Below are 21,356 nucleotides of genomic sequence, written 5' to 3' on the forward strand. Positions count from 1 at the left end.
GGTGCCGCCAGCAAGGGATATGGTTACACAGTTGTATTGTACAATACAGGTCCACGTGTATGTACCTAACCTAGGCTATAGGTGTTTTAGGTAGTAAAGTACCTAAAGTAGGTACTTAAGATACCTCTGATACAGCTTAGCTTAGCAGCTTTTAGATGGTCGCGTAACCAACTTTGTCCAGTAACGGTAAAAGTTGCAAGCTGCAACCCCCCCACGGCGGTAGCTTATTGGATTACCCCTGAAACCTTGCCCCTCATACTATAGTACATGTACCTAATGGAAGTAGGTAGGAGGTAGGTAGTCTCCAATTGACTTTGCTTATTCGTTTCTCCACACAAAAACCTACAACCGTCTCTAGCCCACACCTCCTTTTTCATCCTCTTTCCATTTACTACCTACCAGCGCTGTGCGCATTTGGCCTACCTACTTTCTTCCTTCAGTTTCAGACTACAGTCTCAGTCGCGGTATTCGAATCATCCGATTATAATACTACGATCTCATCATGAAGGGCGAAGTAAGTTGTTGTTATAAAAAGTTGTGGAAGTTAAAAATCATAAAGAGAGCTACCAACTTGTGTTTTCTTGTCACCGCCTTAAGCCAGCCTATACCTATTATCCCCCTGCTATAAGCTACTGAAGTTTACTTCTATATCCCAATGGCTTTACTATTATTACTACAGACAAAAAAAAAATTATACACACGCGTCTACCTACTCCTACATAGTACATACTCGACCAGGACTGACCATGACTGACCAACATCTTGCTCTACTCAGATCCTACACCTTCACTTGGGCCAGGCTGGTACCCAGCTCGGTAACAGCGCCTGGGAGCTGTAAGTAGCACCTCTTCACTGTTAAGCTTCTGCTCGCAAAGTATTTATAGCTCACCACAATACTTGTAGGTATCTCTTGGAGCATGGTCTCGGACCTGATGGTCGACCCGACCCTAACGCCTCCAAGGATGTTATGGAAGGCGGTTCCTACGAGACATTCTTTACCGAGACAAACAGTGGGAAATACGTCCCCCGTTCCATCTTCGTCGACTTGGACCCCTCGCCCATTGACGAGATCCGTACCGGCAGCTACCGCCAGCTCTTCCACCCCGAGCTTCTGATCAGCGGAAAGGAAGATGCTGCCAACAACTACGCTCGAGGCCACTACACTATCGGCAAGGAGATGATAGATAACTGCCTTGACCGAATTCGCCGTGTCACAGGTGAGAATCTGCTTCTGGTGGCCTAGGTAAGGTCATATATGCTATTTGCACCAGCTAACCACCACCTTTGGCAGACAACTGCAACTCGCTTCAAGGTTTCTTAATCTTCCACTCTTTCGGTGGTGGTACCGGTTCCGGTTTTGGTGCTCTCCTCCTCGAGCGCCTTTCTACCGAGTACGGCAAGAAGTGCAAGCTCGAGTTTGCCGTCTACCCGGCCCCTCGCGTGTCTACCGCCGTTGTCGAGCCTTACAACGCTGTCCTATCTACCCACAGCACCATCGAGAACTCTGACTGCACATTCCTCGTTGACAACGAAGCTGTCTACGATATTTGCAGACGTAACCTCGACATTCCTCGTCCTAACTCGGAGCACTTGAACCGCCTAATTGCTCAAGTTGTCAGCTCCATCACTTCGTCCCTGCGATTCGATGGTGCTCTCAACGTGGATCTGAACGAGTTCCAGACCAACCTGGTCCCATACCCGCGTATCCACTACCCTCTGATCAGCTACGCGCCTGTTATCTCGGCTGCCAAGAGTGCCCACGAGAGCTTCAAGGTCCACGATCTTACCTTCCAATGTAAGTTTCAATAGTTATTATCATTGCCTTAAGTCAACTAACCCATTTGTCAGGTTTCGAGCCCAACAACCAGATGGTTGTTTGCGACCCCCGAAACGGCAAGTACATGGCTGTTGCCCTCCTCTACCGTGGTGATGTTGTTCCTCGTGACTGCAACGCTGCCATCGCAGCCCTGAAGGCGAAGGCTTCTTTCAACCTTGTTGAATGGTGCCCGACTGGTTTCAAGTTGGGTATCAACTACCAGAAGCCCGTGGCCGTCCCTACCGCCTCGCCCTCCGACGGTGGTCTCGCGTCTGTCGACCGTTCCGTTTCCATGTTGTCCAACACGACCGCCATTGCCGAGGCTTGGTCCCGCCTCGACTATAAGTTCGATCTCATGTACAGCAAGCGGGCCTTCGTACACTGGTACGTGGGTGAGGGTATGGAGGAAGGCGAGTTCTCCGAGGCTCGTGAGGATCTTGCGGCTCTGGAGAAGGACTACGAGGAGGTTGCGGCTGACAGCTTCGAGGCGGATGAGCCCGAAGCCGAGTACTAAGATTTTCTCTCTGCATTGAGCGTATTATACCCCCCCTTAGGTTCGCTTTTCCATCAGCTTTCCTGCTGTCGAACACTCGTGTCCTTAATCCTGCTTCGACTTTTCGAGTGGATTGTGCAAATGGGCTTCTGTTTATCTTTTCGTTGGAGGCGCGAATAGATCCGGGGGAAATCGATGTTATGCATGTGTGGATATTCCTGGTAACCCCTGTTTCTTGGAAGAGGAGAGAGGGAGAGGGAGAGGGCCTCTCTGCAAAGGTCAAGGATATCCAGTAGGTAGTGGACGGACTCAAAGAGTAACCCCGTTTTTTTCTTCTTATATTTCACTCCCTCTCCCACTACCAGTTGCCTAAGCCCAAAACCTTCACGTACAAATTTACCGCTGCACAAATTGCTCTACGTCGAGTAGGTTGATGAATGAGATTCCATGATTCCCACCTGTGATGGTGACACGTATTACGCTGCTGTGAATCGCGAGTAGTCGAAATGTAAAACAGGAAAAAATGAAATCTTTTATATTCCGGGGACTTCTTATCAAGCCATTAATAATCCCGTTACCCCCTAACCTAGGTATTATTAAGTAAACATCCTCCGCATTTGTGGTATCATATTAAGTACAAAGGAGACCTAGTAGTCAGTCCATCCTGTTCCTGTTCCAAGTTCCGCGCATTAAACCTCGACGCATGCACGGTCAGCGTCACTAATAATTGACTCTTTCCCCCCCGGGTTATTATTAATATGAATTAATATGATAACGGGTCTCCACCGCCGTTATAAACCTCCTAGGTCTAGGTAGATACCTGAGGTAATCAACACCGAAACATAAAAAAATCATAGAGTGAAAAGAAAAAGAAAAGCAAAAGGAAAAGGGAAAAAAGCATCGGATAAGAAGGCTATAACGACATCTGGTAAGTCCTCAACCAAAGCAATACTTGCAACTTCTTAAACCCATAGAGAATAAAACGAGGCTCTGGAAAGAGAAAGTAAACAATTAACTATACGGTTCTGTCGGCTTACGTTTCCAGTTCTTATACGGAGATGGACGACTCGGTCTCGTGGTCGCGCAACTGCTTGAGCAGCGTCATGCCGGTGCAGGCGCTATCCGCAAAGCTGTTTAGCGCGTTAAGCGTGAACTGGTTGCAGTTGGGGAACAGGCCGTCGATGGACCGCTGCCAGGCCGATGTCGGGCTGTACCGCGTCGCCATGTAGTGCTTGATGTTCCAGTCCTCGAACCGGAGCCCGCCCGCCGGCTGCTCCCGATCGGCCAGCGCCCAGGCTTCCTGCGACTCTTCCTCCGGGAAGTAGGCTATTGGAGACCCGTCCGGCGCTGCCGGCTGCTTGATCCCCGTGGCTACTTCGACGAACCGCTGCTCGATAGGACGTCTTAGGCCGCTCGGGTCCACGGTGTCGTATTCCGCGCTGTTGAGCGGGTTCTCGCTCATCACGTACTGGTCGTATCCCAAGTTGGCAACGCGGCAGACGCGGAGCTGGACTTTAATCTGGCGCAGATACGTCGCTATCCATTTGTGATTGGGCGGTGGTCGTACGTTGGGCAAGCCGATCCAGAGTGTGTTGTTTGTATCCTGGGGCGCCTCGGGGTTGTAGATGGTCTTGAGGTAAACGCCGTCTAAGTAGAGTTCTTTGAGGGAGTCACCGAAGCACTTCAGTACCGACAGAAGCCCGCATCCCATCACTTCGACCTGCCACAGTTCTAAGTAAGTGAGATTCGGTAGAATCGATTTAGGCGGCTTGTGGATTGTGGGTATGGACTTGAACTGCCAGTCCTCAAGCGGCGAGTCTCGCTGCGACGAGGTCTTGATATCCCAATAGTGCCTCTCATTCACGTCCAAGTCGGCTAGACACAGACTTTCAAGCTTCTCCGCCTTCCCGACCATCTCCCACAGGCGATTACGGAAGTTGATAGTGCGGTCCCGTTCCTCGTCGTTTCGCCGCACGGACAAGAATAGATGCTGGAGGTCCTTGAACGCGCTGATGATATTTTTCACGTCCTGGGGGTTTCTCCATAGGCTTGCTATGGACCTATCAGTTAGGTTCTCCAACACCAAAGTCTTGAGTGATTCGGATTCTTCGGGACGCTGGGCCAGAGCCTCGAAGGTATTTCCTAGTAACATCGTGGTTGCGCTATACGGGCCCGTAGACACCAATTGGAAGGGTAGGTTCAGCTTCACGGCAGTGACATTGGGAGCGTGTTCGAGAAGAAGGCCTAGTTGGCGGCGATAGTCGATCTCGGTGAAGGAGCACTCGTTCAAGCAGTAGGTATTTCGTAGACGAGAAACGAAAGAGTCCATGGCGGGGATCTGAGCAAACATACTACCCAAGAATCCTACTTCACCTATATCAACCCCATGGAATTAGCCAGTGCGATCAGGCAGCGGGGATCTTTAAAGAGGCTCTTACTGTCGTCTCTCACCACCATCATGTCAAGGTACAGCGCCTGGCAAAGAGGGCCTATTCGGCGCAACGCATTGTAGTCGGGTGGTTTAAGCCTCCTCTCGATACGATCGAGGCGTGTAAATTCCAATTGAAGTGTCCGGAGAGCATATGGCTTCAGGACTTCATCGAACACCTTGCAGGTGGTGCGCAGCTTGAGAAGCTGATTCTTGCAGCCGTATAGCGCTACGACGGTAAATTCGAGGATGTGGAGAAGGATCTCCGGCGGGAGCTTGTCCATTGTTTGCTAACGTATTTTAGAACTCGTAGCGAGCGGCGTTCGTTTATATTTCGTTTTTTTCGGTCATGGATTAAAAATTAGTTGTAGTTGGCAAGTTTGCAGTTTGAATTTGTAGCTGAAACTTCTAGTCTTGGTTGTAATTTGGTGCTTGAATTAGGTAACTTCCAAGGTGCGAGGTTCGGCAGGTAGGAGCCAGTACTTAATCCAGGGTCTCGAGTTACACTAGAGCTGGGAAATGCAGCTGCGACGAGCTTATCTTATCTCCTCCAGCTCATCTTAGTACCTAGTAGGCCGGGTAGGGTACGTACTTCTTACCCAATCCCCTTCCCCCTTTTATCCACTTCAAAAGATCATCGTTCAATTATTTCGTTCAATGACATAGTATTACACACCGAGGTAAACTACTACTACGACAATTCAGCTCTAGAGCTTCGAGCTGGTCTTCAATTAGGAAGATTGAGGCATTAACAACAATGCCAATCTTTTATAAATACCGTACCGTATTAGTATCATCCCATTCTAGATGGCAAGCTCCGTGATAGAACCGCGATGCGCTTAATAAGAACATGCGGGGAGACCGAGTGGCCCGCAATCTTGATTGGCAAACGTGTTTACGAACTTCACGATATCTCATGAAGAAAGCAAACGCCATACCGGATATACGATACAAGTAATAAGATAACTCATGATAATGTCATCAAATAATCACATAAGCTCGCATGTATCTGATAAGAGTGGGAGACTCCTGATGCTACTAATGTATAACAACTACCTTATTCTAGGTATAAAAGCCGCTATCCTCGCTCGTCAACTAGTTTCGCGCCCAGACCAAAATTCACTACTCCGCACGGCTAGTATAAGACACCATTTACCTCGTGGATAACGCTACCGGAGCTCTTCAAAGGCATCATACTTTAGGTACTTAGTAGTTATAACACTGTTCGTAGAAGTTCATTTAATCTTTATTAAACCCTCGTTATTAAACGGCAACCCAATATGTCCATCAGCAAGGAAGAAGCCGAGGCCCGCCTTAAAGCCCGGAAGCCCATTCCGAAGCCGAAACCGGCCTATCTTCCCGTAACCGGGTCGCCGCTGACAGTTGACAAGGAACTGTACAGCACAATCGCTGCCGCCCCGCGCGTCTTGATCGAGGAGTTCGTACTACCCATCAGGTCCGGAAGGGCTTGGAAGGCACCTGCCGGGTCGATTGTACGCATCAGCACCCCCGAGGGTCCGCAGGTTGGTATGTATATCTGACGTAGGAAGTGGACTCCTTACCCCCTACTATGTATAGAGAAAACAATGGGCTGATAAATGGAACGGCGTGAAGGAGACCTGAATATCTGGAATGCTCATAACCCAAGAGAGAGATTCTGGGCATCTCGCACCAAGCAGCTCTACGCTTCTCACGTCTCGACGTACGACAGGCTGTGGTCGTGTCTGCCTTACATGCGACCCCTTGTAACAATCATCGGCGATAGTCTCTCATGGTACGGCGTTGATGAGCATGGTGGTCGCGTTCACGATTTGCTTGGTACCAGGTGCGATGGGTACATTTCGAGCGTGCTCTCGGGTAAGGGGTACGACTTCCATTGTCACTCCAATCTCACGCGGGCTGTAATTCCCTTTGGCCTAAACGAGGGCGACGTGCACGATGTCATCAACATATTCCAAGTCACGGGCCTAGACGAACAGGGCCGCTATTTTATGAATCCTTGCCCTGCGCAGAAGGGAGATTACATCGAGTTCTTGGCCGAGCAAGATATACTGATGGCTCTAAGTACGTCCCCCCTCCCCCCCTTAAATCATCGGTATTTTTTTTTCTAATGAAGTTAAACAGGTACATGCCCGGGTGGTGACTTATCCTTATGGGGCTTCGGTGCTGACAGCGAGAAGGAGATGATTAAATGCTGCAGGCCGCTAAAAGTCCAAGTCTTCACGCTCGAGGATGTAGATCTCCTGCAGAGGGGCGGATGGAAACCTGCTGAGCCTGCAGCGTACAAGGGAATGCATGGCTTGGTCGTGCCCGAGGGAGAACATGGTGTTCCTATTACTAAATCATAAAAGAAAAAGTATAAATATTCCAATTTTTCCCGAAACGCTAATGCAAGATAAAATATAGCAATGCATATCGTGAACTTAATTACGTGCCAGAACCTTCGTGTTCGTGATATGACGATGCCGGATCCCAGAACCCTACGCGCCCCGCTCCTCCACCCCGTTGTATGCGATGTTGTTGTTTTTGGACTTGGAGGACGTCACCACGCCCTTGGTAGCGAGGTCCTGGATGCGCTGGCACAGTGCGAGCGGGTCGCGGGGGCCCTCGAGCGCAAGGAGGTAGGCGGCCAGCCCCGCGACGTGCGGCGAGGCCTGCGACGTGCCCGACAGCACGGCGGTGCTGCCGTTGTTGTACGTGCTGACGATACGCACGCCCGGCGCGAACACGTCGATCGAGTCCCCCCAGTTGGAGAACGCCGCCCGGCGGTCGTTCGCATCCGTCGCGCCCACCGCGCACGCCCCGGGCGCGTTCGCCGGCGAGAAGTTCGTCGCGTTCGCGTTGCTGTTCCCCGCCGCCACGGCCAGGAACATCCCCGCCGTGACGGCCGACGCCGCGGCTGCGCTGAGCGGCGTGTCGGCTTTGGTCGTATACACGCCTAGCGAGATATTGGTGACTGCCTTTCCGATCCCTAGGATTTTACTCAAGTTAGATAGGTACCTAAGGTACACGGGCGATGCTCTGAGACCGGTGGGTGGTGTAGGTAGGTGTTTGTCTGGTGAAGTGCAGGGGGGAACAGAGCAAACTGATAATAATAACTCACTTCCTTTCGATCTAGCGTCTTCCAGCGCCCATTGCAGTCCCGCGATCACCTGGCTGATGGCGCCGGAACCGTTCGGGCCGAGGACCTTCACGGCGATCAGGTTCGTCTTCTTGGCGACGCCGTAGGTCGCGGAGCCGACGATCCCCGCGACGTGGGTGCCGTGGCCGTTCTCGTCGTCGTCGTCGTCGTCGTCGTCGTCGTTGCTGGCGGTGCTTGTGGTGGCTGTGGCTGTGTCTGCGGCGCTGTCATTCGCGAAGTTGGCGCCGAACGAGGCGCGCCCGCCAAACTCCGGGTGGTCCACGTGGATCCCCGTGTCCAGGATGTACGCGAACGTGCCCTCGCCCGCGGAGTCGTCGTACGTGTACTCGGTGGCCCCGGGCGCGCGGTGGGAAATCCTCGCGAGGTTCCACGGCGCCGGGGTCTGCGTGGTTAGGGACGCGACGGAGACTTTTACGTCGGGCGTTACGTACGCGACCTAGGGGGTCATGTATCGTAAATTCCTGTTTAAGAGGGGAAAAAAAGGAGGAGGGGGGAAGGCGGGAAAGTTGCCGGTGAGTTAAGTGTTAGGTATGCGTGTACCAACCTCGTTTATGTCTGCAACCGACTTCATCACGTCGTCGGACGCCGAGAACGAATACCCCTGAAACCCCCCCATGGCGTAGCTGTGCACGGGAGTTACCCCGCCCAAGGCGCCCGTCACCGTGCCGAAGAGCTGGGTGGACGTGTTATCCGGCTTCAGGACGGCGATCCATTTGCCCGGGATGGCTTCGCCGTCGGTTTGTAGGATAGGGGTCGCGAGGGCGGCGAGGGGGGTTAAGAGGAGCGCGGCGAGGGATCTCATCGTGGAATTTCCTAGGTTACGTAGGTAGATATGGTAGATATGGTGATAGATAATAATGATAATATTGTCTCTGCTTACTTACTCAAATACACGGCTAGGAGATGGTAGGTTTATCTAGATATGAGACGAGACGAGAGAAGGCGATAGCTGATATATATATACTAGCCTCGAAAAGTCTAGCTCTCCCAACTTTTTTTTTTTTTTTTTAAAAAAAAAGGCTTTAAGCTTTTGATAATTATGAGTTAGGTTGGCAAGGTAAAGCAAGGCAAGGAGACGCATGCAATACGAGCGCCTAGCGGCCACGGGACCGAATGCATAGCTCTGATGGTGTAGGTGTTGTCATGACGTTATGATAGCCTAGGTAGGTTTTCTCGTCTAGCTTGGGTATTTTGTATAGTTATCTTCTCTTGGCTACATGTTTCCAACTTGTTTGATGACTTGGCTGCTTGGTAGTTAACAACTCTATCAAGTATGAGGTACCTAGGTAGGCAGTATGTAGATACTATGTTTTAGTTTCGTGAATCTATCCTTGTTCAGAGTACAGGGCAGAGAAGGGATTGGGGGCTGATGTGTCGGCAATAGTTCTAAAGATTTAGGTATTTTGTATCGGGTCATGCTAGCTCTAAGTATTGAAAGGGGTAAAAGGGGTAACAACAATGCATTGCTAACCCATTAGGTAGGAGGTAGGTACTTATCTATTCATAAAACAGGTATTTAAGGTAGGATAAATATAAATGTCTACCTCATTTGTATCGTCAAAGTCATGCCCTTATATCAAATTCTGTGCGGTGATCCTGAAGAAAAGTAAAATGCGAACCCTGTATCTATCGACCCATGCGCCCTAATCAGACGTTTTATACTCATGTTGGGATTGATATTTCATCATGTCGATTCCGCCCGTTTTAGTAATCATAGAATTACTTCGATCTGTCCGGTCTTCGTGATTGAGTCGCAGACTCCATAACGCTTTGCTTGCAGACTAAATACGATGTCAGTGAACACGGCTCTAAGTACCTAAGGAATAGCTGCCTTTTCCAAGGTGTTCACAAACCTCCACCCTAGATTTCCAGTGTTGATCATCCTGAGAGTGTCTATGACCTTGGACACGGGCCCAACCTCCTCGTCGCTCAGTGGGAAGTTGGTCAACAGCATATTAGCTGTGCGGTCAAATTCATCGACGAGGATTTTGAGGTGAGCAAGCGACATCTGCACTGCCGCATCCAAGTTGTCCACCTCGTTGTATAGTATAGCGACGGAGCTCAACACGCTTCCCGCTTTCTATGGATTAATGCATGTTAGTCCCGCCTGTTTGTAAGAACATGTCCGCTTCGACGATGTTATTTATACTCACCATCTCTTTCTTGAACGAGATCAAATCATTCACGCTAATCCAACATTAGTAAAGTCACTCGAGTACAGTATGTGCTGTAGATTAGGTATACATACATCGAATTAATCACAACAGTTGTCGTCCACAGAGTGCCATATGCAGCTGAGGTTACGACGCTGGTCGGTAATTTGACCCTGGCGGCAAATCTGTGCTGGCATTAGAACCTCAGTCTCTGATATTATTAGTATGATCGACGACTTACTCGGTGACACCCAGCAATGTTCCCATACCACTTGTCAGAATCCTTACCTTCCAGTATCTCTTGAGACTAGGTAGCGTTGTACTCAGGTCGGCCTCAGCTTCGAGGGCCGTCGAATCGATGTATCGTTCAAAATGACCTAGAACGGTCTTTCGCTGCTCTATTATATCACAATTATAATCTTAGCTAGGCACTCTGTATTAAGCTAGGTGTTTGTTGTTCGTGTTACGGTCCTTACCTTCATCGTAGACGGCGCAAATCTTTTTGCCGATCCTCCTGAAGTCGAGTATGAGGGGGTCGGAAATAGCCACTTCTTCTTCTGGTGGTGCAAAGCCGAAAGCTTGACGTCCAAGAACCTTGGTGGCGCTACGAAGGTTTTCGGCGGCGGCGGGGTCGGCAGCAAGGCTCTCGGAAAGATCATCCCAGTAGCCGAAAAAGATGATCAAGTCAACCAGGACCTGGTAGTCATCTTCTGAAGCCCTTGGCCACCATCTAGTAACATGTCAGCGCCTTCCATTGATGAATCAAATATGGTAACATCAGCATACCTTGCTGCAAGTAGAGATGGATTCATTTTGACAAATGCTGTACGAGCTTCATTCTTCATAGGTTGTCTTCCCTAGTGTTAATAGTAGTTTCTTATATCCAGGGTATCAACTAGATATATTCTAGGCAGGTTCACGTACTGGGCAAGCTGCCTATCCACAATCTCTTTCACCGTCTGGTAGTGCTTATTCTCTCCGCTTGGCCATTGCGCGAAGATGGGACGAATGTCTGGGATAATAAGCCACTGGCCCTTGAGCTTTTGGGCCACAGACTCTTTTTCGTTGAAGTGCGACATTGCTATGAAGAGAATCGACAGGTGCCTGTTATTCGTCAAAGGGAATAGTTTGGTACTGAGGGCGTTAAAGTTGATGATGGTCAGAGTTGGTTTAGAAGAGGAGATGTAATACCTATTTATCCACGGGGCCATCGTCTACCGCCCCGTCAAAGCTGAACGCCTCTTCTGGTTGGTAAAGTGTACCATTCGTAAGTCTCTGAGATGACAACCAGATAGGAAATCAGATTCTCTATTGGGCTGGCTTCTATCGACTATCGAACAGATACCTAATGTTACCTCAAAGCCATATTCCACTGCAGGCTAATTGAAAGGAGAAGTCCTTTGGGCCCAAGTGAGCTGGAAAATAAGCACCGATTACAAGATGACATCTTTCGTCCTACTTAAGATGGCTGGCTGGAATGCTTGAGTGGTAGTTATACTATTACCTATTCGTATAGATACGACGACGCTTACTGGCGGTTGATTTCGGTCAAACGCCAAGCTAGTTACCTCGCATAAATTTCGATTATAAATAAATATCTTCGACAGCGAATTTACGTTAAGTACTTAATGTATACTAATCCACTACTAACTTCTTCCATGCCTACCTCTTCACATGTCTGTAGCTGGTAAGCCATGAGTTCCAAGACAGTAAGCAAGATCTAGTTTAGAAGACAACTGGAAGCTGAAGAATGTCTCGGATAACCCCTAATCTCAAACTTGTCCCGAGGAGTTTACCGATACATATAACGATTGCAAATCGGCCCATTCCAAGGTTGAAGAACGTGGAAGAAAGAACATTGAGTTATTCTATCACCACCAGACTGATCACACTGCATATCACGACGCTACTTTAGGCTCTTGCTAATCCCGAATTAACGATCTCGGGCTTTGGCTTGATTATGGTTACCATGCATATACTTACCTGGTTTTCTAAACTCCTCCACCATTTCCCCTATCAACCCATGTAAGGGTCTGGTGGCGTCTTCAGCCCACTTTCACTACTAGTTGACGTACATGGCTTTCGAGCCGAAAGGGGAAATTCTACCTAATAGTCCCCGCGTGTCGACGACGCCCGTAGGGACAACTTTCTTATCGCCATTACTTCTTTCCCAGGCTTCGACCTCGGCCCGTTTTGAAATGGTAATGGTATAGGTACGCCTCTGGCGCACCAACTACCGCTAACCACCCGAGCGCCACGCGTACCCCTCTTAACCTTGTGAGACTGGCGAAATTGTATATGTATACTATCGTGTCACAGACTCAAATGGGGAATCCCGTTGTCGGAGGGACCGACATATCTCCAACTAGCAGTCGAGGGAGGGGCCCTTTGAGAACCACATAAGTGACCATGGCGCTCTTGCATCCTGCAGGGACGCCCTGCTCCTTTCGGATTAAGCCTCATACTTCTAAGTCTAAGCCGGTGGTAATTGCGCGCTAATTTGTTTCAGGACAAAAATAAGACATTGGTTGGGCCTGGCCTTACCTTACTCTTTGCACTCGCGGAGATGTCACACACCGGTCGCTGCCCGCCGAAGCGGCGACCGGACAGGGTAAAAACCGACTTAGAGATACTGACGATTGATGGGGACTTGAGACTGCATGTACCTATCACGGCCGGAGTTTCGTTGGTCGGGCGGTTGGGTATAGTCGGACGCCACCATTCCGGACCAAAACAGCCCTGTTCAGCTCCCTCATACGCGCAAGAACACCCCGCTGCAGCCACACACATATCATATCCTTCATAGGGACGAAGACTGCATACGAATCTTTGCCAACCTACTCGGAAAAGACAAGCGAGTGTCATAGTACTTCGATATACCAGTCAGTCCCTACGGTTGTAAATCAACAGACAAGCCAACAGTGTTTAATTCAGGTTCTTCCCGGCAAGTCTATACTACTTCAAGCGGAAAAACACGTAAAGCTGGCGCACGACGTGTATAGATATAACGAGCAATACACCTATCTCCCACAAGTCGAATACCAGGGAGAAGTTGACGGCTCGGATCTTGGACTTTTAACTATTTCGCTTTCCCGATACAATCAATGGAGTCAAGATTTTCTATTATTACAACATACCAGGTACCTAGGTAGATATGAGGTACCTAAAGCTAAGATCTAATTGAAATCACTCTCTTTCTTATGCCGCCGTCGTGGGCATTACTCAGTAGTAGTATGCATATCCCTCAAATCTAACATCTAAGTAGAAACTGCTTGGCGCGCTTTATGTAGGACTATCATAATCGAATGATAAAGAACACAACGAACAAACACGATTTCAAGTTTATCATTCTCTCATCTACGCTAGTTACTGGATGTAATAAATCATTAATTCTAAACGAGACCATACGCTATGTCGACTGAGAAAACAACTGTGTACCTCCTGGCCTACCTTAGTAGGAGGTAGGTTGTTAAAAGTAGAAGCTAGACCACCAGTATCGCCACCAGAGATCTGCGGCTACCTAAAGATCCGCATCCTGTGGTAGGACAGCCATCCGGCCGCCGCAGGAGCAATTGCTCTGCTGGCGGAGCAAGAAGCTCATGCCGGGTTTAGTAGTAACCAGCGCGAGGTCCTCCATGACATTACCGCAGCGGACGCATTTCCTCCACGGATGCGTGGTAGTAGGAGTCTTACCGCTCCCACCACCACTAGTTGGCTTCTTCCAAAGTTCGGTCCTCTTGAAAAGGTCCACCCTCGCGCCTCTTCTATTCCGCTCCGCCAGCGAGCGCGCGTCGTCGTCGATCTCGAGGAGCGAGTAGTCGGCGAAGTACAGCTTCGCGACCTCGGAGCGCGCGCGAAACTCCCGCACGTCTTGGTTGAAGAACTTGCTGACGACGGGGACAAAGGATGACGGCGGCGCCTGCAGTAGGAGCATGTCGAGCTCGCAATGCTGTCGCGCGCGCGCGATAGCCTCCTGGGCTGGATCCGGCCTCGAAGCGTTGGGGTTCGAGTTCTGCGGCGGCTGGTTCTTATTCGCTGCCTTGGCGGCCTGCTCTCCTACTATGGCCAACGAGGTGCTGTATGCCGTCCGTATTTCGGCCCCCAAGCTACTCAGAAGCTTGTCGAACTCATCGGCTTTGATTAGCGAAGACGCTATGCACTGGCGCAAGTTGTGATACGCAGCATGGAGAGCAGCGTGGGCTGCCGCGCGGGGGTCGGCTGCGGCATTCGGGTTATTCGCAAGGGACTTCTCGCGGTTTTCGTACCAGCTGATAGCTTTGGTAGATAATGCGTCGAGTGCCGTTATGCGACGGCATATGGCGGAAAGCAGGCCGCGTGTTGTTGAACACAGTACTAAATGTATCGCGATTTCGTTCTTAGAATGCAAGTACATCGTCATTTTATCGAGTTGAGGCCCTTTAAGATGTTTCATGAATTCGGCGTCATCAAAAAGACAAAATAGCGAGTCGCATATCCACGCAAGTAGGTCGTTTGACCACTTGACACATCCGGCCAAAGCATTGACAGCTTCTGTATCGAGGTGTTTAGTACCAGAGGAAATATTATGAATGACGAAAGATTAGACATACCAGGCTCATCAAGCGGCGTTATCATGGTTTTACCACCTATGGGGATTTGACTGTTTGAAAGATGGCTCATGATTATCACGTTCCGCAGGTTCAGTGCCAGCAGAGCAAGCTTTCCCCAGCCTCGTCGGGGTTTGTAGTCGCCTCTCCATCCAAGATAATTCATAATACTGAAGCACACTTGCAAGATACCGTTCTTAATGAGATTATCGTGTTGCGAATCCTCCGTGTAGTCGATATGTATCTTCATCTGCTGTACTTGGGTTTTTATCCACTCGATTGTGAATGCTAATGTGAGGTTAATAGAGCTGGGTATTTAAAGGGTATACTCTAAATTCTTACAGTCTTTATTAACGAAATTCCGAGCAACTGCCAGTATGTCGTCGAAGTTCGCACTCTGTGTGATAGCTTGGGCAGTGGATATGTAAAAGGCTGCAACGAGTGCGGACATTTGAGCTAGAGAAGGGTGAGACACGAACTAGCAGAGCAAGTGGCAGACAAATAACGTACTGCTATTTATTGACTCAATATCCGCCTGTGTATAGTTGATGCTGTGCCACTTTACTTTGCTGTCTTCACATAGTTGAACGAACGAGAAGTTTGTTGGCGAAAAAGCCGTCTGGAGACCTTGAATGAGTTAGTTAGCATATAGGGATGTAGGACATGCTTGTGGGAATTGACACATACATGATGAATCGCCACTCTGGGAGAAGCCAGCGTCAAAAACCGAACTAATACGATCCAGACTAGGTTCTCGGTACAACTCGGCCATAGTAAATCGGTCTCGATATTCCACACTGCCGTCGCTGTAGGAGAAACAGATAACTTTCCCAAAGTTAACTACATTTACTCCTATTATTACCTTATTGACGACGATAGAATCCAGTTTCTTGAGCCTGCTGCCGTTCTAGAAGTTGTGTTAACAAGTGGAAGAGAGATGGAGCTAATCTATACGTACTGGGGTTGCAGAACCGGTACTGTTCTTCTTAAGCCCTAGTTGCTCGAATGAGGGATGAAGTGCTTGGTTATGGTCCGTTATGAGTTCCCACCTGTCAATCACGCTCTGGACTTCTTGGACGTAAGGCAGGTTAGGGTCCGGGATAAGAGACCTCACTGTCAAAACTGTAATAGGTGACCACTCCTTGTTCGGTACGTTGAACCCGGAGAGAAGAATAGGGGGTAACATTTCAATATGAGTGATTTTCTGCATGGATGCATCAGGATGCGAGTCGCTAGAGTCCGGTTGGAACCAGCTAGTCACTGCTACATGCCTCTTCGTAAGAGTTGGACTGAGCAGTGGATTGACAGGGGGGTTATTTTGCGCGCCGTCAGTTTTGGGACTATTCCAATTAATTGCAAGTTGAACAATGCACAGGTGTTTGGACGCCGTTGCCAAGCCTACTATGAGGCTTCCTGTTGTGCTGTTAGGGAATGTCTGCTAGACCAAATAGTTCAGGCATGTTTGTCCAACTTACTCCTATCTGAACATAGTGCGGCGTGCGTGACTAGATCGTCTGCCAATGTGACATTTTCGAGTTCTAAAGACGTCTCTTCAATTTTACCATTAGTCTGCCCCCAGAACATTTTAAGGACGGCCGTCGTAGTGACACAGATAAAAGCAGACCTGTTATTCTGGGGGTGAACAGGACCGTTGTTAAAGATGGGAGTTATCTGATAGCTGTAATTGTTTCCGTTTCCGTTCCTCACAGCTGGACCATAAGATGGGGTGTATGGAGGAGGTGACTAATATCCTGTCAGCGGTGGGGATGACCAGCTAGAAGACTTTCGAGGCATACTCTAGGGCCGGCTGAGTGATAAGGCAGCCAATATGTTCCCACAACGGCTTGCAAATCATCGATGGGATCACCGTCCCACCTCCTTGAAGGAGCTGGGCGATTTATATTCGACGAAAAATTAAGAATACAAACTCTGCCAACAGCATCAATAATAGCGAGTTCGGGGGTGCCGGGACCCCAGCTAAGATGAACAAGAGGCCCGCCAGGGAGTGATTCCCACGGCGTAATCGTGGTAGGTTCGCTCAAAGTAAATGTGGCATCCTTCCCTTTGGCATGGATATACATCAACTGTAGCCGTTGACCATCGGGCGTAATAGATGCTATAGTACCCGCTTTGGACCAGGCAATACTCCTTTCAAGTAATCAGTAGCTATTCCGAATAATATATTAGGGGTGGGAATATTACTGGCAAGAACCTCGTTCACGAAGTTCGTCTATTCTCTGTCGCAAACGCTTGCTTATGGGTCTGGGTGGGAGAGTTAGAGGAGCGCCATCGCCAAAAAGGTCATCAACGTCGTCTAAGTCAACCTGCATGGACTCTCCACCCATGGGATTGTCCAGGATGAGAGGCATCTTGCCCGACGTCATTTGAAGGGAGAAATATGGAGACTTGATAGAGTCCTAGACGAAGCTTCGGAGACAGCTTTAATGGATCAGCGATAGGTATCAATGTCGAAAATTGTTCATAGTCCGATGGCTACAAGCTACCTTAGGTAGGCATATCCAAAGTTTGGAAGACCATAAGAGGAAGTTGACAGCAGATTTTAAGAATGAAGCTTCTTCTTAAGCTCAATAATTAACAGTTTGTCCTTCGGGTATGAATAATGTGAAAGAAAAAGAAGATATGTGGTGAGAAAGTTGCAGTCTATTTATAAATTTACAAGTTGCAGCATGTTGAATTGTAAAAGTTGTTATGCGTAGGTAAGTAATGTTGAATTGAACCTTTGAAGTACATGCCCTGACACAAGGCTTTGAAAGTCTGATTATGATAAGTGAGTTTGTGTACATATGTCTGTGCTCACTGCTCAGTGATTGTAGTACCTACGGTTAGGTACCTGTAAGTTCCAATGTAACCTCTGCAGGTACGGTACCTAGATACACGTACAATGATGTATTCCGCGCTAATAGTAGGCCACTAACCAAAGATGGATTAGATGGACTAGAAGATGTATGGTTTCATGCAGGCATTGCGTTTCTACCGAATCTTAACGTTCCATCCTCCCTTGTTCAGCCCGTTCAGATGAGGCTTGAAAGGTATTTATGTACTACATGTAGCCTTGGTGTTAATGGTCCAGGTGGTGTCCCGAGTTGAACCCTGACTATGTGGCTTGTCAGCCTCAGATCTGGAGCCAATTTTATCCCTGGCAACCGCGGAGCAACGAGGATCCCAACTAGTCGGCTTTTAGCGTCACGTCACTATTCTTCCAAGGCTGTACATAGTATTGTGCACCTTCGATCATATTATTAGTCAACCTGGTGTAGCAAGGCATTGGAAATTTCAATGGCATTGCCGTAGATTTTGAGAGTAATATATTAAAAATACATGGACGAGTTGAGCGGTTGCGACACGATGAACATTGGTAAGTAATCTATCTACCTTACCTAAGGTTCTACGGCCCAAGTTAAGAGTGCGCCTCCAGAAAAGTGAAGAGGGGTCAGGAAAAGAAGAGCGGGCTTGAAGAGTGCCCAGTAAAACGTTGCATATCAAGGAAGATTGATTAATTCCGCCCTTGAATAAAAGAGTTGATTGAGGTCCTTTCCATACCTAATGTAGGTAGGATTAATTGGTTATGAGGTACCTAACCTAGCACACATAAACAATGGGATATGCATGCAGAAATCGAAAATATACATAGTATATGCGGAGATTGTAAAACTCTTAAGTTAGTGCTATGCAGGTTAAACCTTAAAATGTCATATTCGTAAATGAGTAGGTACAGCTTGAACAACTTGGTCAATTTTAAGCGAAAGGGGAGGAAGGAAAAACCGCGCCTGGCTTGTTAGTTTGTGACCCTGTTCTTCTTGTCCTGGCTCCTCTCGTGTGACCCCCTTCCTCCGACTTCCAGATTTTTTTTTTCTTTTCCACCTTTACCTCATCTTTAATCTTACCTCACCTTCAACCCCCTCTCAAAAAGAAGAACGGAACGAAAGGAACTGCGTATACGAATTGCCCATGCGAATTGCCCGCAGCCGCAACAAAAAATACGTGCATGACCGTCATAGACTTACTTTCGCCGGCATCGCGGCGTAAGGTTTTCCTCGAGTCGGAGCTAGGAATATAGGGTTGTATCACGTTGTTTATTGGATTTGGTATAGCGCTATAACATACCGCCTTTGGTCTCCGGTCCTTACGCCTTCCACCTTTCGCCTTTCTATACCTACCTTATGCTATATGCTAGGTAGGTAGGTAGGTACTAACAACGTCGCGCGACAAAATCGTTCTTTCCTTACATTTGAACAGCCGAACTGCGTGTACCTGCCAGGCGAAACACGATTTAGACAAGCCGCCTTCCTTCTTTACTCTTCCGCTTTTCTGTCCTACCTCCTTCTTCAAACAATCTCATTGAATCATTGAATGAATGAACCCCACAAACTATAAAATTATAGACATGGACACTTCTTCAATATCGACTATATCAGATCTCTCCGATCCTCCTTCTTCTAATCCACCGTCTTCTCCTCTATCCGTTCTTTCCAGATCACCAACTATATCACCACGAACTTCTCTCTTGTACGATCCCAGTCGCCTACCCTCCCCGCCTTCAACAATCAATTCGGGGAGCGCATCGCCAATGAAGCCCTCCGACCGGATCTCCGTTGAGAACCAGATCCACGTGAACCCCGATGGTCCCCCGCCCGCAAAGCGACGGCGCGTCGAGCGAAAACCTCGTACTACCGAATATCTCGACCTTAGAGCCGCCTCTGAACAGAATGAGAAAGACGAGAAACTGCTAGAGCAGTTAACTAGCGCATTGCGCAAGAAGAAAAAGATCGTGGTAATTGCCGGTGCTGGAATCTCTGTATCAGCAGGAAGTGCGTATTTTGTTTTTTATTTCCTTCTTGGGTGTCTAGTATCCACTCTGCTTAAACTTGAGCTTGAATTTCCTTGCTAACATGTCGAACTCTGTAGTTCCCGACTTTCGATCGTCAACGGGTCTATTCGCTACGCTACCTAAAGAACATGGCCTCAGGGGGTCTGGAAAGCACCTTTTCGACGCGTCTGTCTACAAGCACGACTCTACAACATCGTCATTTCACACAATGGTTCGGGATCTATCGCATCTTACGAAGAACGCGGAGCCCACCCCGTTTCACCATTTAATTGCGTCGCTTGCTAAAGAAGGTCGTCTGTTACGTCTCTACACACAAAATGTCGACGGTCTCGATACGTCCATGCCGCCGCTCGCCACCACTGTGCCATTGAATACCAAGGGTCCGTGGCCGAAGACGATTCAGCTTCATGGTGGACTGGCTAAGATGGTATGCTCTAAATGCTGCGAGATAAGCGACTTCGACGGCTCGCTGTTTGAAGGTCCAGAAGCGCCGCTCTGCAAGGGATGCGAAGAGACAGACAATGTACGCACCTCTCATGCCGGAAAGCGCAGTCATGGGATTGGAAGGTTACGGCCGCGAATGGTGCTCTATAACGAATACAATCCGGACGAGGAATCGATTGCCAATGTCGTCCGAGCCGACATTCGCTCTCGACCTGACGCTGTCATTGTCGTCGGCACTAGCATGAAAATCCCTGGTGTGCGGAACATGGTCAAAGATATGTGCCGGGTGGCGCGAGAACGAAAGGGTGGGATGACCGCCTGGATCAACTTGGATCCGGAACCTACTGGTGCCGACCTAAAGAATTGCTGGGACCTCGTTGTGCAAGGCAAATGCGACGATGTTGCCTCGTTGGTTCACCTACCCCGCTACGATGAGACCATTGACGAGGCCGTGGTAATCGATGAGAAGAAATTCAAAGAAGACGTCCGCGGCGTTAAGCTTGAAGTAGAGATTAGGAAAAATGCGCCCACAGCCGGCACGTCAGTTAAAGGAGAATCACGTGACATATCGCCTATCGAAGCGAAATCGCAGTCTATCGAGAATATCCAGGGTATGCCAACACCTTCCGCCAGCCCCAAAGTGCGAGCGGCTTTGCCTGTGGCAAAATCCGCACCCAAGCAGAGCAAGCTCTCATTCCCCGGCACGGTCTCATCCACAACTACTTGCCCGCCGCCCAAGGATACCAAGAAGACAACCAAGCGAAAGCCCAGACAGACCAAGAAAACAGAACCAAAGCCTCCCAAGGCTACTATCAGTACTACTTTCAAGGCTACTAAGGCCTCAAGGGCGGTTTCTTCCAAAATTCCTGCGAAGCGAGACTTAGAATCAGGACCAGAACCAGAACCGACTGTCCCCTCTCCCCGATCTGCTATGCGTGACGAATTCTCTCTACGACCTCGTAATAAGCCTATTGAACAGCCGACCGAGCCACTTCAGCCCATTGAAAGAGTTCCCAGCACTCCCCCGCAACAGCCTGCACGCAAACTGCCCCCCGGCACAATCTCCCCTACATCTAAACCTCGGGGTTTCGCGTTACTCATCGATTAATCACTCCCCAGGAGTGTTTTTTTTAATACTTATAAACGGCCTTCTAATAACTGTGTGTACATATTAACTCTCGCCATCGCCCGCCAACAATCGCGGGTTTTTGGGACGCCGTTCTTCGAAACGAGCCATACTGGATGTTTTACAGGGTTACTTACATACGAAGAATTGCCAAGCGGGAAGGGTATACTCAGCATGACGGCCGTACTGGAGCACAAGCGCGTTTTATTTGCATTTTTCTTTTTCACGCGGTGCGCCTATGGGACTTCTACGCGGGCATGTACAGTCCATATGGCAACGTGTGCTTTGGAAACGGCTAGTTGCAGCCGACCTGGTTCTA

General features: G+C 48.9%; 7 protein-coding genes across 7 annotated transcripts; 3 read left to right on the plus strand and 4 right to left on the minus strand.

Moving 5' to 3' along the window:
• Positions 1-174: 174 nt before the first annotated feature.
• Positions 175-2,810, plus strand: F4812DRAFT_263136 (tubulin/FtsZ family protein). Its single transcript, XM_047930828.1, has 5 exons — positions 175-514; positions 776-834; positions 904-1,217; positions 1,292-1,795; positions 1,849-2,810. Exons 1-5 carry the CDS (start codon positions 503-505, stop codon positions 2,328-2,330), a joined length of 1,371 nt encoding a protein of 456 aa, XP_047792687.1. The 5' UTR covers positions 175-502; the 3' UTR covers positions 2,331-2,810.
• Position 2,811: 1 nt separating this feature from the next.
• Positions 2,812-5,228, minus strand: F4812DRAFT_263197 (uncharacterized protein). The gene is made up of 2 exons (XM_047930829.1): positions 4,748-5,228; positions 2,812-4,682 (listed from the first exon to the last, which is right to left on the minus strand). Exons 1-2 carry the CDS (start codon positions 5,019-5,021, stop codon positions 3,358-3,360), a joined length of 1,599 nt encoding a protein of 532 aa, XP_047792688.1. The 5' UTR covers positions 5,022-5,228; the 3' UTR covers positions 2,812-3,357.
• A 789-nt stretch (positions 5,229-6,017) lies between these two features.
• On the plus strand, positions 6,018-7,320 carry F4812DRAFT_469014 (uncharacterized protein; the record flags this gene model as incomplete). Its single annotated transcript, XM_047938831.1, has 3 exons — positions 6,018-6,264; positions 6,352-6,801; positions 6,862-7,320. 3 exons carry the CDS (start codon positions 6,018-6,020, stop codon positions 7,083-7,085), a joined length of 921 nt encoding a protein of 306 aa, XP_047792689.1. The 3' UTR covers positions 7,086-7,320.
• On the minus strand, positions 6,997-8,681 carry F4812DRAFT_469016 (oryzin precursor; the record flags this gene model as incomplete). The annotated part of the gene is made up of 3 exons (XM_047938832.1): positions 6,997-7,708; positions 7,841-8,315; positions 8,424-8,681. The coding sequence occupies 3 exons, from the start codon at positions 8,679-8,681 to the stop codon at positions 7,218-7,220; spliced, it is 1,224 nt and encodes a 407-aa protein (XP_047792690.1). The 3' UTR covers positions 6,997-7,217.
• Positions 8,682-9,252: 571 nt separating this feature from the next.
• On the minus strand, positions 9,253-11,581 carry F4812DRAFT_417305 (terpenoid synthase). Its single transcript, XM_047933158.1, has 8 exons — positions 11,224-11,581; positions 10,957-11,136; positions 10,819-10,884; positions 10,509-10,762; positions 10,274-10,430; positions 10,128-10,217; positions 10,033-10,066; positions 9,253-9,959 (listed from the first exon to the last, which is right to left on the minus strand). Exons 1-8 carry the CDS (start codon positions 11,241-11,243, stop codon positions 9,696-9,698), a joined length of 1,065 nt encoding a protein of 354 aa, XP_047792691.1. The 5' UTR covers positions 11,244-11,581; the 3' UTR covers positions 9,253-9,695.
• Positions 11,582-13,224: 1,643 nt separating this feature from the next.
• F4812DRAFT_263244 (mediator complex subunit 16-domain-containing protein) lies at positions 13,225-17,146 on the minus strand. Its single transcript, XM_047930830.1, has 9 exons — positions 16,821-17,146; positions 16,415-16,766; positions 16,094-16,361; positions 15,577-16,031; positions 15,306-15,525; positions 15,129-15,245; positions 14,961-15,074; positions 14,622-14,906; positions 13,225-14,562 (listed from the first exon to the last, which is right to left on the minus strand). Exons 1-9 carry the CDS (start codon positions 17,000-17,002, stop codon positions 13,553-13,555), a joined length of 3,003 nt encoding a protein of 1,000 aa, XP_047792692.1. The 5' UTR covers positions 17,003-17,146; the 3' UTR covers positions 13,225-13,552.
• A 2,060-nt stretch (positions 17,147-19,206) lies between these two features.
• Positions 19,207-21,019, plus strand: F4812DRAFT_449919 (DHS-like NAD/FAD-binding domain-containing protein; the record flags this gene model as incomplete). Its single annotated transcript, XM_047936031.1, has 2 exons — positions 19,207-19,447; positions 19,545-21,019. 2 exons carry the CDS (start codon positions 19,207-19,209, stop codon positions 21,017-21,019), a joined length of 1,716 nt encoding a protein of 571 aa, XP_047792693.1.
• Positions 21,020-21,356: the final 337 nt, after the last annotated feature.

This window comes from Daldinia caldariorum (assembly GCF_022478825.1).
Source record: "Daldinia caldariorum strain CBS 122874 unplaced genomic scaffold F4812scaffold_3, whole genome shotgun sequence".
Classification (NCBI taxonomy): Eukaryota; Fungi; Ascomycota; class Sordariomycetes; order Xylariales; family Hypoxylaceae; genus Daldinia; species Daldinia caldariorum.

Excerpts from the sequence above, each read along its gene's own strand:
- F4812DRAFT_263136 (XM_047930828.1), top strand. Across the intron at positions 835-903 it reads GGTAACAGCGCCTGGGAGCT|GTATCTCTTGGAGCATGGTC; the intron begins GTAAGTAGCACC and ends CAATACTTGTAG. Across the intron at positions 1,796-1,848 it reads CCACGATCTTACCTTCCAAT|GTTTCGAGCCCAACAACCAG; the intron begins GTAAGTTTCAAT and ends CCCATTTGTCAG.
- F4812DRAFT_263244 (XM_047930830.1), bottom strand. The coding sequence starts at position 17,002 with ATGACGTCGGGCAAGATGCCTCTCATCCTGGACAATCCCATGGGTGGA. Across the intron at positions 16,032-16,093 it reads CGCACTATGTTCAGATAGGA|GAAGCCTCATAGTAGGCTTG; the intron begins GTAAGTTGGACA and ends ACAGCACAACAG. Across the intron at positions 15,526-15,576 it reads GTACCGGTTCTGCAACCCCA|AACGGCAGCAGGCTCAAGAA; the intron begins GTACGTATAGAT and ends CACAACTTCTAG.
- F4812DRAFT_263197 (XM_047930829.1), bottom strand. The coding sequence starts at position 5,021 with ATGGACAAGCTCCCGCCGGAGATCCTTCTCCACATCCTCGAATTTACC. Across the intron at positions 4,683-4,747 it reads GATGGTGGTGAGAGACGACA|GTGAAGTAGGATTCTTGGGT; the intron begins GTAAGAGCCTCT and ends GGGTTGATATAG.
- F4812DRAFT_417305 (XM_047933158.1), bottom strand. The coding sequence starts at position 11,243 with ATGGCCCCGTGGATAAATAG. Across the intron at positions 10,431-10,508 it reads TTGCGCCGTCTACGATGAAG|AGCAGCGAAAGACCGTTCTA; the intron begins GTAAGGACCGTA and ends GTGATATAATAG. Across the intron at positions 9,960-10,032 it reads TCTCGTTCAAGAAAGAGATG|AAAGCGGGAAGCGTGTTGAG; the intron begins GTGAGTATAAAT and ends ATTAATCCATAG.